This window comes from Apus apus, chromosome 6 (assembly GCF_020740795.1).
Source record: "Apus apus isolate bApuApu2 chromosome 6, bApuApu2.pri.cur, whole genome shotgun sequence".
Taxonomy (NCBI): Eukaryota; Metazoa; Chordata; class Aves; order Apodiformes; family Apodidae; genus Apus; species Apus apus.
Window position 1 is genome coordinate 18,150,581 of NC_067287.1, and position 14,939 is coordinate 18,165,519.

At 38.8% G+C, this 14,939-nt stretch overlaps 1 protein-coding gene across 3 annotated transcripts in view; it reads right to left on the minus strand.

Moving 5' to 3' along the window:
* IFIH1 (interferon induced with helicase C domain 1) overlaps positions 1-13,578 on the minus strand; it is a 28,093-nt gene extending 14,515 nt beyond the window's left edge. For 2 of the 3 annotated variants that reach the window (XR_007889925.1, XM_051623727.1), the window contains exons 1-6: positions 12,972-13,578; positions 11,060-11,216; positions 9,331-9,507; positions 5,275-5,355; positions 1,695-1,915; positions 790-1,000 (exon numbers count right to left, since the gene is read on the minus strand). Coding sequence is in view for 2 of the 3 variants with exons in the window: in XM_051623727.1 (XP_051479687.1) it covers positions 790-1,000; positions 1,695-1,915; positions 5,275-5,355; positions 9,331-9,507; positions 11,060-11,216; positions 12,972-13,421 (1,297 nt within the window). In the remaining variant the exon portion in view is untranslated. The remainder of the gene's footprint in view (positions 1-789; positions 1,001-1,694; positions 1,916-5,274; positions 5,356-9,330; positions 9,508-11,059; positions 11,217-12,971) is intronic. The other variant, XM_051623728.1, reaches the window with a different exon arrangement.
* Positions 13,579-14,939: the final 1,361 nt, after the last annotated feature.

Consider the following 14,939-nt stretch of genomic DNA (forward strand, 5'->3'; position numbering starts at 1 on the left):
CTACTTCAGCTCCATGACTCTCCCCTCAGCTGCGTCCTGTCCCATCTGAAAAAGATTTCACCGCATGCAGATAGAGGGAGAAGTTAATATCTCCCAGAGGAGGGTCATTGCAGCCAAATCCTGGAGCTGAAGTAATGGGCTCTTCCGTAATTTGTATGTCACTGGCAGACAATACCATTTCATTTCTGATCTTCCATAGATATCTGCAACTTTAGTGTTCTAAGCAAACAACTCTACTTCATCTCGACTTCTGTCTTTTGCTTTCTTCAACTTCCCTCATCTGCTCTAGGAGACCACTGTATCTGCCAACCTCAGAGTGACACAGTTGTAGGTAACCATATCTCTGTATGTTAACAAAACGCTAAGAATACATTTTTTATAACAGACTGGTGTTTATCTTGTGCTCCAATGTACTTCTCAGACTCCCAACTACATTTTTTGTACATTTTTTTTCTCATCCTGTTTATGGCTTCTATGTGATATAACTCAATGTTCTACCATGCCTGTCAAGTGGAACCAGTATGTCTGCATTTGCACAAAGTTGTTCTTGAGTTAGATAAAACAGGAAGCATAAAAAATACTTAGTACAAATGAACTGCATGAGTCTAATTTGGCTTGAAAAACTGCCTGCTCATTAACTAAGATCTGGTTTTGTCTCTCAGAGTACAGCTTGCATTTATAAAACCAGTCAACTGGAAAAATATTAACTACTGAATATGGCACACTTTTACTCCAGAATAGAGACATACTTTTAGCCATGCTTTGTAAAATTCAGAATTAAAAACTTGCCTGATAAGTGGACACCTTCTTCATCTTCTTCTCCTGCATTTATCAGTGAATTCTCAAGGATCTGTGCTGTACAGATGATTACATCATTTTTTTTGACGACTTCAGGAAATGAGATTTTCAGCTGAGAATCACCACTTAAACCAATAACCTGATACCATGGCTTCAGGAATGGATGAAACTCCTTTCGTAAATGCTGCTCTACCAATGGTACCTGAAGAAAAGTTCCCAAAGAATTCAAATCAGAACACGCATAGGATTAAAAATACAAGCCTGTTTGCCAGAAATACTCACCTAACAACACTTGGTGAAAAATAGACTTTTTAAAAAAAAATCCTACCCTTATTTTCTGAAGGGTAGGAATAAAAAAACCCAACAAAACCAAGCACAGAAAACGAAACCAAGCACTAAAAATCCCCAAACCAATCCTTCCTCTCCAGCTTCTCCTATGAAACCATTTTTGTCTCAAGAACTTTGGTTTAACTATGACTTAGAAAGAATGAACACACCTTGCATGCTCTGGCTCTGTAACTGAGCTTGTAACATGCTATCAATTTAAACTTATAGGAGGATATGGATGTTTTTCATTCTTTTAAAAACATTCTTAAATGTATTTCTGTATTTTAATATTACAATAGAAGATTACTTTATATGTGCTAAATTGAACTGTAAAAATTCCAGATTCTTATCAGAAAATCTAACAGAATATTCCCTAGCTACTGTGAGACTCAGGTGGCCTTCGTTACCTATACCTTACGTGTATAGTCTAGAGCTGTATGCCTTTAAACATACCTACCTCTGGAGAAGCTAAGCAATGTGTTTATATTAATCTTACAAGTTCTATATTAACGTGCATGAGGTTTGAAAAATACTGATTTTTTTTTTTTTTTTTTAATGGACCAACATACCTTATTAACAAGTACTATAACTTTTCCAGGCTCTGATGCTCTTTTCTTCTTATCCAAGTGATCTTTGGTAATGTAAACAGCCACTCTGGTTTTACCACTGCCTGTAGGGAGACATATTATAATATTGTCCCCATTCAGTGCTGGCTTTGCAACTTCCATCTGGTAATCTCTCAGGATCAGATCTGACTCAGGTGAAGCTCTGCTCTCCACTTCATCTCCATCTAAGGGTACAAAGAAATATAAGTATCAAACAGGAGGCATAAAACATTTATCAGAATACTGAACAAATATCAAAGGGGAAAACATTAATTTACTATCAGAAGCATCTTCTGAATAATTAGAAACAGAGCATATTAGTGTAGGCATTGCTGCTCTGTGGACCTGTGCTACTCTGGATCAGAACTGCTTATATCCAGTCACCAACCAGTGTAGATGGAATAAGCCACAGAATGTCTTCACTGATCTATGTTTACATAACTGTTATTATGTATGAATGCAAATGCTACACTTCAGTAGCACTGGGACCAACAAAGGTTGTGTCCAGAGCTGCAGTATTTATAATCCAGCCAATCCTATGTGATCAGTACTGAAACTTACTTGATTGCAAGTGAGCTACCTTTTTAAATGAAGAGGATGAAAAAAAGGCTGGAGCCATAGATAGAAAGAGATAGGGACCACTTAAAAAAATTATGAAGGGAGTTATAAAGTATAAAGATCAAATAGATAAAAATTAAATTGCCTATACAAGATAGAGCTAACTGCAGAATACCTCACACCTATTCATGGTAGATTGCACTGCTTCCAGACTGACTTGTACATAATGCAATCGAGCTGTTCACTAAAAAGCCACTTACATTTGCCACCTGAAGGCCAAAACCTTCCATCATATGAAACACAATGGCAGAGACTTCAGATCTGTGGCTCACAGGTGAGACAAACCAGGTTCAGAAGTTAGAAGTAGAAAAATGCTGTTGTGTTATTTTATGCAGTAAGAAAAAAACACATCAAGTCTCTTGAGTCTACATATATTTAGGAAGTCAGAACTTATATATTTTAATATCAGAAGGATTTATTTCAATGGAGTTTTTGGTTTTTTGTTTCCCTACCAATACGTTTAAATCAGCCTTCAAATATTAACTGTTCACGGTGTAGAAAAGGCATAAATTCATTCGACTAGACTGAAATTGAAAAAAACCCTACGGATTTATTTCCTGATGATACCATTAAAATGAAGAATCATGAGGATTTTATTATCACTGATACACTTCAAACAAAATAAGTGTATTTTTCTAGTATCCCTGATTCCATTAAATAAAATTAAACTAACAAAAAGTAATGAAGCTTGATAAAATCCTGCTGATGGAAAGATCTGAATGCCACTCTTAAGTGTTTTTTGCTTGTTTTGCCTTTTAGTGTGAGTGCAGTGCTACCTGGATCACAGGGAAATTCACACCTGAGAGTACTTGCTGTTACTTATCTGACTTCTACTACTCTCTTTTGAGGAAGAACATTGTTTGCTTTCTGGTTGGCTAAATATAATAGTTCAATCATATTGAAACTAGCACTTTATCACCCATCTGTTTGGTTAAATTTCAGTTCTTTAACATCCTCAATTAACTGTTCAGGCCTGAAAAAACATTTAACTTTGCTCTCATTGAGCTGCCTCATCCCTGTTTAAATAGGGGCTTATACAGGCATCTTTTCACAGGATATAATTTCATTAAAGACTTTTCATTGCAGACAGTATAACTTTAGGGAAATTGTCAACCTTCATACAAGCCTCATATGTATTGCTGTTCTGGACTAAGAGAAACTTGGTAATTATTCCTCTATTGTCCTAATTCCACCATTTTTTAAAAATGTAAAATGATTCTTGCACAGAAAACTGTGAGTAAATCCACACGATTCTTTGTGTTACAATCCAAATCATGTCTGTGCATCAAGACACTATCCAAACATCTGTGTTAATGCGACAGTCATACCGCAAAATTTAAAATTATAAAATCTATAAATATCACAAAGTCCATCTGCATCTCCTTGGCTATTTTTTCTCACATTGACTTTGCTAGGCATGATTAAAAAGCATGAATATTTAAAAAAAAAACAAACCCTAGCTATTTTTATAGCCCACATGTAAACAGAATGCATAGCAAGTAAACACTGAAAAAAAAATAATCTATTCTGCATTTCTTCACATAACTGTAATTGTAGGGTTTTTTTTACTGGATTACTGGACATAGCCAATGCCCAGTTTACTTAAAGGGAGATCTTTCATGAATCTTAAAGGATCAGGTCATTCATGTGTATGTGCTGCCGCATACCAGTAGCGTGTATCAGCTTGACCAATTGATATAGTTGGAATGTCCACAGAACAGAGAAGTTTCTGTGACCAGACATTTCATGTGACACAGTGAGGAGAAAAATACAATGTGACTGATGAGTCACCTCAGATAATGCAGAAGTGCAAAGCATATCCTTCAGAGTAAGCAACACATAGACTAAAATCCTAGCTATAGGGTGGCAATTTAGATCTGAGATATCCCAGATTTTCTGTATACTTGCAAAATACATGGATTTTAACATTTAGAAATATTGGAACTATTTTTAAAACATTTACAGTAAACACTTTGCAGGCATACAACATTTACACTGATTTTGTTGATTTAATACCAGCTTCATTCAGCAGAGCTGGCCTGAAAGGTACCCAAAGAGTTTCTAGACCTTGCACAAGACACAATCCCAGCATAGACTATATAAAGGGTAGATTCCAAAAAGTAACTGATTTGTCTAGAATTCCGTGTAAGCAAATGCAGGATGTTCACTGTGATGGAGAGCTGCAAATTTGTTCTGTCTGAGGTCTAAGATTAAAAAGAAGAAGAAAACAATTTGGGATGTCTTTTCCAACAGCAGTGTTTTATGGGGCTCAGAGAATACACAAAGGAAGTTAGTATCGGACTGCACAGTCCAATATTTAGTTTAAAACTAAATTTAGAACTTGGACATATGTTCAAAAGTGAGATTTGCAAAGGTCTTCAGATAATAATTTGATTAGGTTGATTTTGCATACAGGGCTACTAAATTACTTAAGTCCAAAGTGGACCTTCATTACCACCCTGTAGGCACTCTGGAAATGCTTCTCCTGCCCCTCAGATGCCTCTAAAGCATGTTCTGTTCTTTCTCACTTGTCCTATTCAGGGGCCACACATAATCTAGCTCCTCCACATACATGTGCATTCAAACAAAGAACATGTATGTGGCAGCATTATGAATATCTGTACATGTTATTGCACTGGATGACTTCTGAAAGTCCCTTCCAGCATATGCGATTCTATTATTCTGCATCACTGGCCACTTTGTATGATGACGATATCTAGAAACCTACTCAAATGATCTCAGAAAATCAACTCTTTTGGGGCTGGGACTTAATTTTAGGCTCATAAAAATGGCGTCTTTTTTTCCAACAAAAATAAGAGGAAGTACTGTGAAATAGCTTCCACTGATTTTTGTTCTAGCCCATTCTCAGAGTGCTCACCCGTCGTAGCTTATTTTGCAATTGCTCAACAGTAGAAGGGAAATATACCTGAATCACTGGTTGTGCAGCTCTGTCCCAGGTTTTCATTCAAGTTGTTGACACTTTCATTTCCTATGGAGACATCTGACTCTAAATGGAAAACACAAACAAAGGTAGTACATAGTGTATTTGCTATACAAATATAAATAGCAAAAGCATATTGTTTACCGTAGATATTCTAATGTTAAGCTCTCCCTCTGCTGGGCGATCAATGTATTACACTTTTTTTTTAGTCACAAGTGTATTAACTTCCTACAGCTGGATTTTGCAAAACTCAGCCCTTTAAATATCTAAAGAGACACACAGTTCTTCTGGAAAAATCTAATGTGAACAGCCTCACTCACCCATCACTGTCATCTTACTGCAATACTCTGCAACTGAGCTCATAGTTTGCATAAGAAAGCTGTCAGAATAATAGCACTGACCTGTTTTGCTTAATTAGCTAATGTCCTATCAAGTTATGCATAATTATCTAATGAACTTGTGTCCTATCAAGTTTTTAATAGTTTCTTCCAGTCAATATCCCATCATGTCCATATCCATACTGTCCCTAACTACTAATTCATAAATCTAAACAGATGCTGTGAGAGTTTACAATTAAACAGAAGTTATAGTGTCTTAGAATGAAATACATGCTACAAATTCTGGGTAAGTAACTTCCAGTTTAATATGGAAATTAAACCTAGTCGGCATTCAGTAAAATTATGAAGCTTTGACTTTCCTTTATGTAAGTTTTGCTGTCCTTGAAAAGTGAATAAATAACAGTAACAAAATTGCTATTTCACAGGAAAACAGACAACTGAAACGAAGTTTCCTCAGCTACCACTAGGATTCAGGTATTTAAGTCTTTAGTTTTTCTAACATAACCATGACAAGTGATGCAAACATCTGTCTTGCTGTCCTACAGCTTTCATCATTCACTCCATGCAGACCTCTGAATCTGATCCAACTTGAATCATCACCATCTGCAGGACAAGCTGATATTCTAACAGCTCTTTTTACCACTTTCACTAATCTTCCCTCACAGTGTTACTTGCACATTGTATTGCAGCCTATTCCACAGAGAGATTTTCAGTCACTTTGCACTGGCTAATAAGTAAGTATAAAGACAATGGAAAGCCATAAAAAGCAACATATCTATACAATATTAATTAAAAAAATATTTATTTACTGTTCTGTGCTACATTATAGCATATAATATGCTATAGTCCAACACAGGGTCGGACTAGATGATCTTTCGAGGTCCCTTCCAACCCCTAGGATTCTATGATTCTATGATATAAGAAGTTACAAACATCAGAAAATAAAATGAAGGACAGAAATACAAACAGGCTATTATAACTGGTCCTACTTTCAAATTAATGGACAGTTTAGATCTGAAGCATTAAGGGACATTTTGTAAGATATTCCTGAAATATCCAGTTAATTACAGTGTAATTATTTGTTCCAATCAACTTTTTTCTTTTTCCTTTTTTTTTTTTTTTTAGACAGGTAACTGTAGCCTTAACTCAAATGTTTCACTTCAGACCTTGCAAACTTTACTGCTTTTGGTGTGTGCAGTATCTTATCTGTCTTTCTGCATGCACAATTTCTCCCTGGTTCTCTGCTAGGCTAAATTATCTATTTCTATTATATTTAAGACCATACTGCCCTCATACCTTTTGACTCCTTCTGTCCCATCTCCTCCACTAAAAGGGTAAGAAGAGCCTTTGAATACAATGTGAGTTGCAGTAACTTCAAGTGACTTGAAAAAGTTTCTTTCTCTTTGAAATTTGTCCTCCTCAATACATGAAGGAATGGTGGGCGTGTATTTGCAAAACTGACAAAACCTGATGACATCAAATTGCAACTTGGGTGTGTTCCCAGCCTACTTGGAAGTAGGATATGGGCTCCAGTTGTACTCTCAGCTGCCTGGTCTAAAAATAAGGTCTTGGAAGATCATGAGAAAGGATGGAAATGGAAAAAGACTTGAGTGCAGTTAAATCTGTGGGTACAAGTGCATAGAGAGCAAAGCTAACTGCACTTCGAGATGGCTGAATGTGAGCCAGTTCCTCTCAGCCATCTTCATGCAGCGCTGTCTCCCGGAAGCTCTTGCAACATTACACCTGCACTGCTGGTTTAGTTCAACTCAGAAACGCATTTTACAGTGAATCTGTCAATTATCCCTCCTTATACTGCTTTGGTTGATGTCACAGAGCCAGTTTGGATCAGAAGAAATTAACTCCTAGATGACATGTCTTCCAGCCACTTGCAGGAACAGAGTGCACACCAGACTGAAGTCAATCTGAACCCAACTACCAAAATTCATGCAGGACGTACAATGCTAGAACCTTTTCACTGAACAGATCTGCTCAGCTGTACAAACTGCTACTGCCCACTGCCTATTAATTTCAGTACAGTTCACTGCTGAGGAAACCATAGTTTTCAGGCTAGAATCAGCATGTGGCAGGTCAGTTAATAGCTAGTAGATCTGTAACCCTCAACCTGGCAAGAGTGAGGTAAAAGACCAGGCCAACAGCAATGAAAACCTGCTCTCAGTGAGGCTACAATTAAGAACCTTAGCCTTGCCCTGAAAGGATCCTAAAACAGAGGATAACACAGTCTAATCCATCCTGAACCATCATTAAATATTTGGCACCTCTTCTTTATACTGTCAAATTAAGTTCTAATCCAGGAAAACCAAGTTTATATTTCAGCTGTAGTAAAAAATTCACTACCTGTTACAAAACATTGTGAGATGCTGTTAATATCATGTTAAATGAGAAATACGCTACTACTGCTGCACACTGAAAGGCTGAAGTTTTCAGTGCAAATTTTTAAAAATTTATTTATTCATGTTTGATTAAAAAAAGGAGCAAATTTAGCTGCTTTACTCCTTTGACTGAGTAATCCCACTAAAATTATTTCAGGCAGGATTTATCTCAATTGTAGCTATTGTTTGAGCTCTATCTGAACTTGTAGCATACAAGAAAGGTTCCTTAATCATACAGCATATTGTTGAATCATTGTTTCCCAGCTATGTCTGGGAGCTGTTGCTGGTAATTGCTGTTCCTCGTAACCAACTCTCCAGGCATGTTTTAAAAATTGGATTTATATGAACAATAGGCTACAATAATTTAAAAAAAAATTTACTAAAAATGTGCTTCTGAGAATGTGAAGTGATAAAGGTTGTTTGATGCGATGTAAATAGACATCCTTAAAATAAAGAGAAAATTTGCTTGCTGGACAGCAATAAAGGACTTATACAAACCAAAAATATTTTCCAATATAGGTTTATTGGAAAATTATTTATTTTATTTATTATTTATTGGAAAATTTATTCTAGAAAAATACAGGTAATATAGCTGCAGTTATAGTGGTACAGAAACATTCCTCTTGATTTAAACTTTGTCAACACTGGGAGGAGCTGTCAGTGTAAACCTAATGTTTTCACTGGATGGTATAAAACTACCATGAAAAGGTGTGAAATAAAGTATTTGTTTAATAATAGCCATATTTGTAATTAACAAAATGTGTGAAAATTACTAATTTCTTAATACAGTACATGAAAAAAATAATAATTCAAAGTTGTTGGAAGTGCTATTTAAGAGGAAAGGAAGATCATCAATGTTGCTCAATCAAGCAGCCCAAAGTAGATAAAACATCACTACAAGGTACAGAAAATGCCTACATGAAGGCTACACATTGTGTGCCACAGATTTTTCAGCTGCTTCCTTCTCAGCCATTCTGTAGTGTGCTAGCAAATGGGTTTCTGAACCAGCTCTTACCTTTCAAGTAATCAGTTCAAGTACAGCAACATAATCCTGTCCTACAACAACTCTAACAAATTTGTAGCTCTGACCCTTAAAATTGCAACTGCTGTTAATTCATTGGAAGAAGTGGAATTTACTGCTTCCAAACAATCAAAATTTCCTTTTTCTGTTAATTCCCTTCCCCTCAACAGGACCATATGTGCCTGAATTTTTGAGCAAGATGGGATCTAATGCACCAAGAATGTTCCCTCAGTTACTTAAAGTGATTAAATTTTAACTAGTTCCTGCACAAAGCATCAGTTAGTGGATGTACCTGAAATGACAGAATTCTGTCCAATAGATGTTTCCAATACACTGTTTTCACTGCTGAAATTATCATTCACATTTTCTTGCTGTTTCAAATCCTCCACAACAGCATATCCTGGTTGGCTTGTAGCTTCTGTTTCTTCATTTGTACTGTTCTTCATCCCATTTTGTCCATTTTCTGCTCCTAGAAAAGAAAGAAAAATTCCACATCACCATAAAACACTTAATGTCATTCAGCATGGAGAACACAAACCAAAGAACTAACCTGTATTCATCATGCACATAAAAGCATAACATATGATCTTGATCTTGACTTAAACATTATAATTTGGAATGTTTATGTTTTAATACATATTGGTTATAAATCTCAAATATTTGCAGTCACTCTAAAAATCTGAAAATTGAACTTGTGGACTAGAGCACATTTCCTACCTTGTCAATTCCATTGGTTCTGTGAGTTCATAAGCAGATGTACCTTAACAGCAGGACTTCAATGCTTGCCCACAACACAGAAAACCTGAGAGAGCTTTCACTAAATGTTTTCCCTCCTTCCACTTGTTTTGTCTTATATCAAATATGGAAATAATTTCTCTTTGACTTCTCTATTATTTTTATTAGACTCATGTAGAACTAGGCAAGCTCCAAGGGAAAAAAAATTATATTCAATAAATTAAACATTTTTTACAAAACCTGTGTCACGCTGCATTCCAATGTGTTCTAGATTTGGAACTCAATTGCTCTGCCATTAGAAATGAAATAAATTAATAGATTTAATGTATTTGAGGATTTATTTTTATAAAGTTCTCGATTTCTATGTGGCGGTATCTGCTACTAACAGTGTATTCTATTAGAAAACAGAATTTGGGATCAATCTGGAGTGATAAAATGTATCGCCACTCTCCTTCCAACGTACCAAATAAACTTGTTCCTAGTCTTTCCTATCAACTAAACATAAAGAGAGATAGTTCTGCTGAGCTCCTCAAGCAAGAAGGCTGAAGCTGCTATCTGGGAAATCTGTTAACAAACTTTAGTCTCAAAAATCTTATAAATCATATGTGGTGCCTAGTAAAAAATGAGGGACAGAGTATTAGGGGGCTGCTTCCTGTTTCATATTTTAGAATGCAGGGGAGCACTGGGCTAGTTTTACAATGTCATTATCAATGTACAGAAATAAGAAGCAGAAACCAAGAACTACAACTCTTTTAGTTTAATTTCTGTAAAAAATCTCTTTAGTAATTTATTATATTATTTATAGTAAATTTTATACAAAGTCTTAAAGACTTATGTATTACTTATCCCCAGGGAGACATACTGCAGTATACTTTTAAATGCTGCACATATTTGTAAACCATTCTATAAAGGAAACACTAATCCTTCTGTTGAAGATGAAATCTAGATAAGGTTTGTTCTGTTTGTTCAAATTAATTTTCAGAATATTTTAATGAATGATTATAAAAACATCACTTTGAAAACCATTGGTAAGGAGTCCATTTAATTATAGCTACATACATATTCCTGCAATTCTGATATTGCTTAATATGGAATTTTAGTGTTTAAGAAACCACTGAATATGCTCTTATGTAACTTCATTTTTACATGCCCAGACAAATGAAAGCATTCATCTCATTGTCACGGTAAAATCAATATGGTGAGAACCCTGAATTGGCCTAAGTAACAGTACAAAAAAGAGATATAAAAAACCCCACACATTAGTACTAGCAAAGTAAGATGACTACCTCTTGTATTTCCACTTAAATCATCTGCAAGCTGTCCGTGTTGGGTTTCGCGCAGAGCAATCAAAAACGGAGAGAACCAACCTTTCTTCTGCACTACTCTGCTCAATAGCTCCCTTGCACCATCTCTGTTCCCACGATTGTCAGTAACAGTCTGGATCTGGTGAAAATAAAGAAACCCAACACAACAACCGTGAGACAGACTTCTGAAATGGTTCTGGGAAGTTAGTAAGAATAGGATAGGTACAAAAACATTTCCCTGTCATTGTTAAAATATACTTAAAAATAAAGATACATAGTGGACCTGCAACTCATCAGAAGACAATTAACTGCATTTTTATCCAACCTCATGCTTATCCCATATGGTTTTGGGTAGGATATTTAAAACTCCAGAGGTCTGAAATTTAACTGGAGAGACTGGTACTACTGGACAATGGTTATAGTAACAACCAGTATAATCATTATTATTGTGGAGTAATAATTGGTGTCCACACTGGCTTAGGGAATAGCCAACCTTGCTTAAGGAGAAGTAATGTTATACAGTTTATCAGAGCTCAGACTTAATCTGTCACATGAATTTATACGTAAAATGGAACTCTTCCCTTAAACTCTGACTTCATCATCTCAATTCCCACTTAAAGATACAATAGCTAAGCCTCTAGAAAGTGGTCGTTGCCCTCGAAGAAGCTATGGCAAAGTGTCCCAAGGCTGTCATGAGCAAAACTTGATGTGTTATCACTTGAGAACAAAGCAGCAATCCCAAAAGCAAAGCCATCTGAGACAGGTGTTCAGTCCTCAAGGACAATTTTCTCGAGACTTAAGAATCACCCATCGCAAGAAAATAGGAAGGCACAGCCCTGGGAAACCCCTGAGACTGAACACTAAAAGGAAGTGCATTGGAAGTGGAAGTAGGGGGAGGTAAACAAAAAGGAATATAGAAGTGCATTAAGAAAGCCTAGGAACTGTTGGAGTGAAAAGTGGCAGGACTGTGAAGGCTATGAAGGCTTAATGGAAATACCCACCAGCAAAAAGGTGAGCCGAGGAGACATGTGGACCCATTACCAGGGAATGGAGCTGGTAACCTCCTAAAAGGCCCTTGCCTGTGCCTGCTGTGTTACCATGCTTGGTTCCACATCTTAGGGTTCAGCTGGCCCTAACTGCTACCTGTCAGTCACCAGAAGAAATTATGTATGTGACTGTCATTTATCTGAGACGGAGCATTAAACTACCTAAAAAGTGGATGCAAAATCTCAAGAGTGCAAATACCAGCCTTAGTTTGCCAGTTTTATCCTTATTGCTATGGCAAGTATTGTTTTAATTTATTCTTCTAACACTGTTTCAGAGTAATTTTTAGTGAAATGGAGTAAACACTGGCAAGTGTTTTCATCAAAAGTTAACACTTGATCTTTCTTGTCAAACTGGTATTTCTACTTGTCTTCACTGCCATGAAGCATGATAATCCCTAGTGAACTTACGGCAAAAAAGGGAAGGCTTGCTTCATTTTAACTCTCTGTGACTTTATAGGCCATCTCTACTTCCTGGCATGGTTCAGGGGCCAGAGGACACTTAATGACCTTTTGAGCCTAAGGTCTGTGGCAAAATGTAAAAGTAAAGCCAGCCATACTCAATCCAATCAGACACTGCGCTAATCTCTCTTTGTGGGCTCTTCTCTTTCCCTGGCTCTTAGCTGGCATCCCAGCTGCTGGCCCAGAGCCAACAGTATTCATTGGCTTACTTGGAGCACCATTTCTCGTTTCTCCCTGAAACGCCTTTAGGCGTTTAGGTACCGCCTTTTCACTTTTGCCCTTACGAGGCCAGTTCTAGGTGTGGCCTCCTATGTGCCCCACAACTCCTTGGGAGTGGTGGGCATCTTGTGGCACTGCCTGGCGCCCGGCCTGGAGGGTGGGCCACTTACCCGATCCAGGTCCTCATCCTGGAAGATGCCCATCTGCAGGCACTGCTCGGCCACTTGCATGGTCTGCATTCTGTCCACCAGTGTGCTGTGAAGCAACTGCACCAAGTGCACGCAGAGGTCATGGTCAGCCTCCTGGGCAGGTGAGGGGAGCTGGCTAAGGCTAGGGTTCACATAGCTGGCGGCCAGACTGCAGCCACTCTGCTCCAGCGCCTGCAGGAACTCGTGGAACCAGCCGCAGCCGTGGGGCCCCCGCTCCACGGCCCGCAGCAGCTCCTCCGCCCCTTCCACCTCGCCCCGCTGCAGGGCGGCCGCCCGCACCTTCTCCCTCTCCGCTGGGCTCAGCGAGGGAAGCCGGTCCAGCACCGGCTGCACCCGGATGAACTGCTTCAACCGCGGCCTGAAGCAGGAGATCATGTAGAGGAAGCGCTGGTCTCGGGACTCCTCAGCCATCTCGGTGCCGGCGGCGCCGGGGGCTCCGGGACGCCTCTGCTGCTGTGCGGGGCTCGGTGCGTGCCCGCAGGGGCGGCGGGGGGCTGCGGCGGCAGGAGTGGGGCTCCGCGTCCGTGAGCCGCCACCCGGCCCGCCCCGCTTTATCCCAGCGCCAGCGGCTTTCGGTTTCGTTTGCGGAATCGGTGTGTGAGGGCGGGAGGGGCCAGCACCCGGACGGAAGGGCACGACTTAGTGTTACTCCTGAATATGTGAAAGGAAACCTTACACAGAAACCGTGAGTTCAAAAAAAACCAAACATCAACTGAAGCGTGTCCTTCCAGCTCTGGAATGTCTAGGGCTGGTCACTGGTGTGTCAGGGTTTCTGCACTGGTGGCTTTCCAGGCACTTGGTGGTGGTAACCCTAGGTGGTCCGAGGGATTTATCTGCAGGATGTGCCTTTTTGCAGAATATAGACCCACAAAAGGCCAAGCTTTGGGTATGTCTTAAAAGAGATTTGTGTTGGTTTTTTTTTAGTTTGAAGAATCACACCTTGCATATAGAGGCAGAGGTTGTGATGCATGGGATAAACTTACCAGAGGAGTTTGCTGGGTAGTCTCTGAGATCACTGGGACAGTCTCTCCCTGAGATGTGATTTCACCCATATGGTAGATGTCATTGAACTTCAGGAGCAGACTTCCTTTCCTTCCTTTGTGGGGTTTTAGGGAGCCTCCGTATCATTCTGAGGTAAGACAACCAATCCTGACTCAATTTCATGTTGTGTAGCAAAATTATTAGAGAACACCTGGATTATTGTGTTCAGTTTTCAGCCTGGACAGTTCCAGAGAGTTAAAGATGGAGAGGGTCCAGTTGAGACCCAACAAGATGCTTATGGGATTGGAGAGCCTGGCACATGTTTAAAGGAACTGGGTTTATTCAACCTAGAGAAATCAAGGCTCAGGGGAGATCCTACCAGTTTTCCCTCTTCACAGGACAAGGGGCAACTGGAACATTTTCTTCAGGGAAAATTCTGTTCAGGTGGAATACATTGCTGAGAGAAGTAGCGGGATTTCCTCAACAGAAATATTCAAGACTTGGCTTGACAGGGCCCTTGATATAAGGCCTTGCTTTTAAAAGAAAGCCAGGTATTTCCAGAGGTACTTTCCTACCCTAAAATTTCCTGTAGTTAAAATTGTGTCCTCAGCTACTTGTTGTGCTGAGATGTGTCATAGCCTCCGGCTCCCAGTGGCACTTCCTTAAGTTAGAGGCTTCTTTTGTAGAGGAACTTAAATGTTTTACTTTCGTTTTTGTGTTGTCCTTTCTGCTTATCTCGGGTTTCACCCTGATTTCGTCATTACTTTTTATTACTGCTTTATTCAAGTTTCATTTGAAGTACTTCTGGTGAAAATCTCACGGCTTTCCCCGAGCCCCTACTTTTTCTTGGATGACACATCAGACGTTCTTGCGAGGCCTCAGGAGCCTGCAAGAGTTATTTGGGTACAGTGCACGCAGGTTGGCTGGTTATATGTTTGTTTCCCAAGT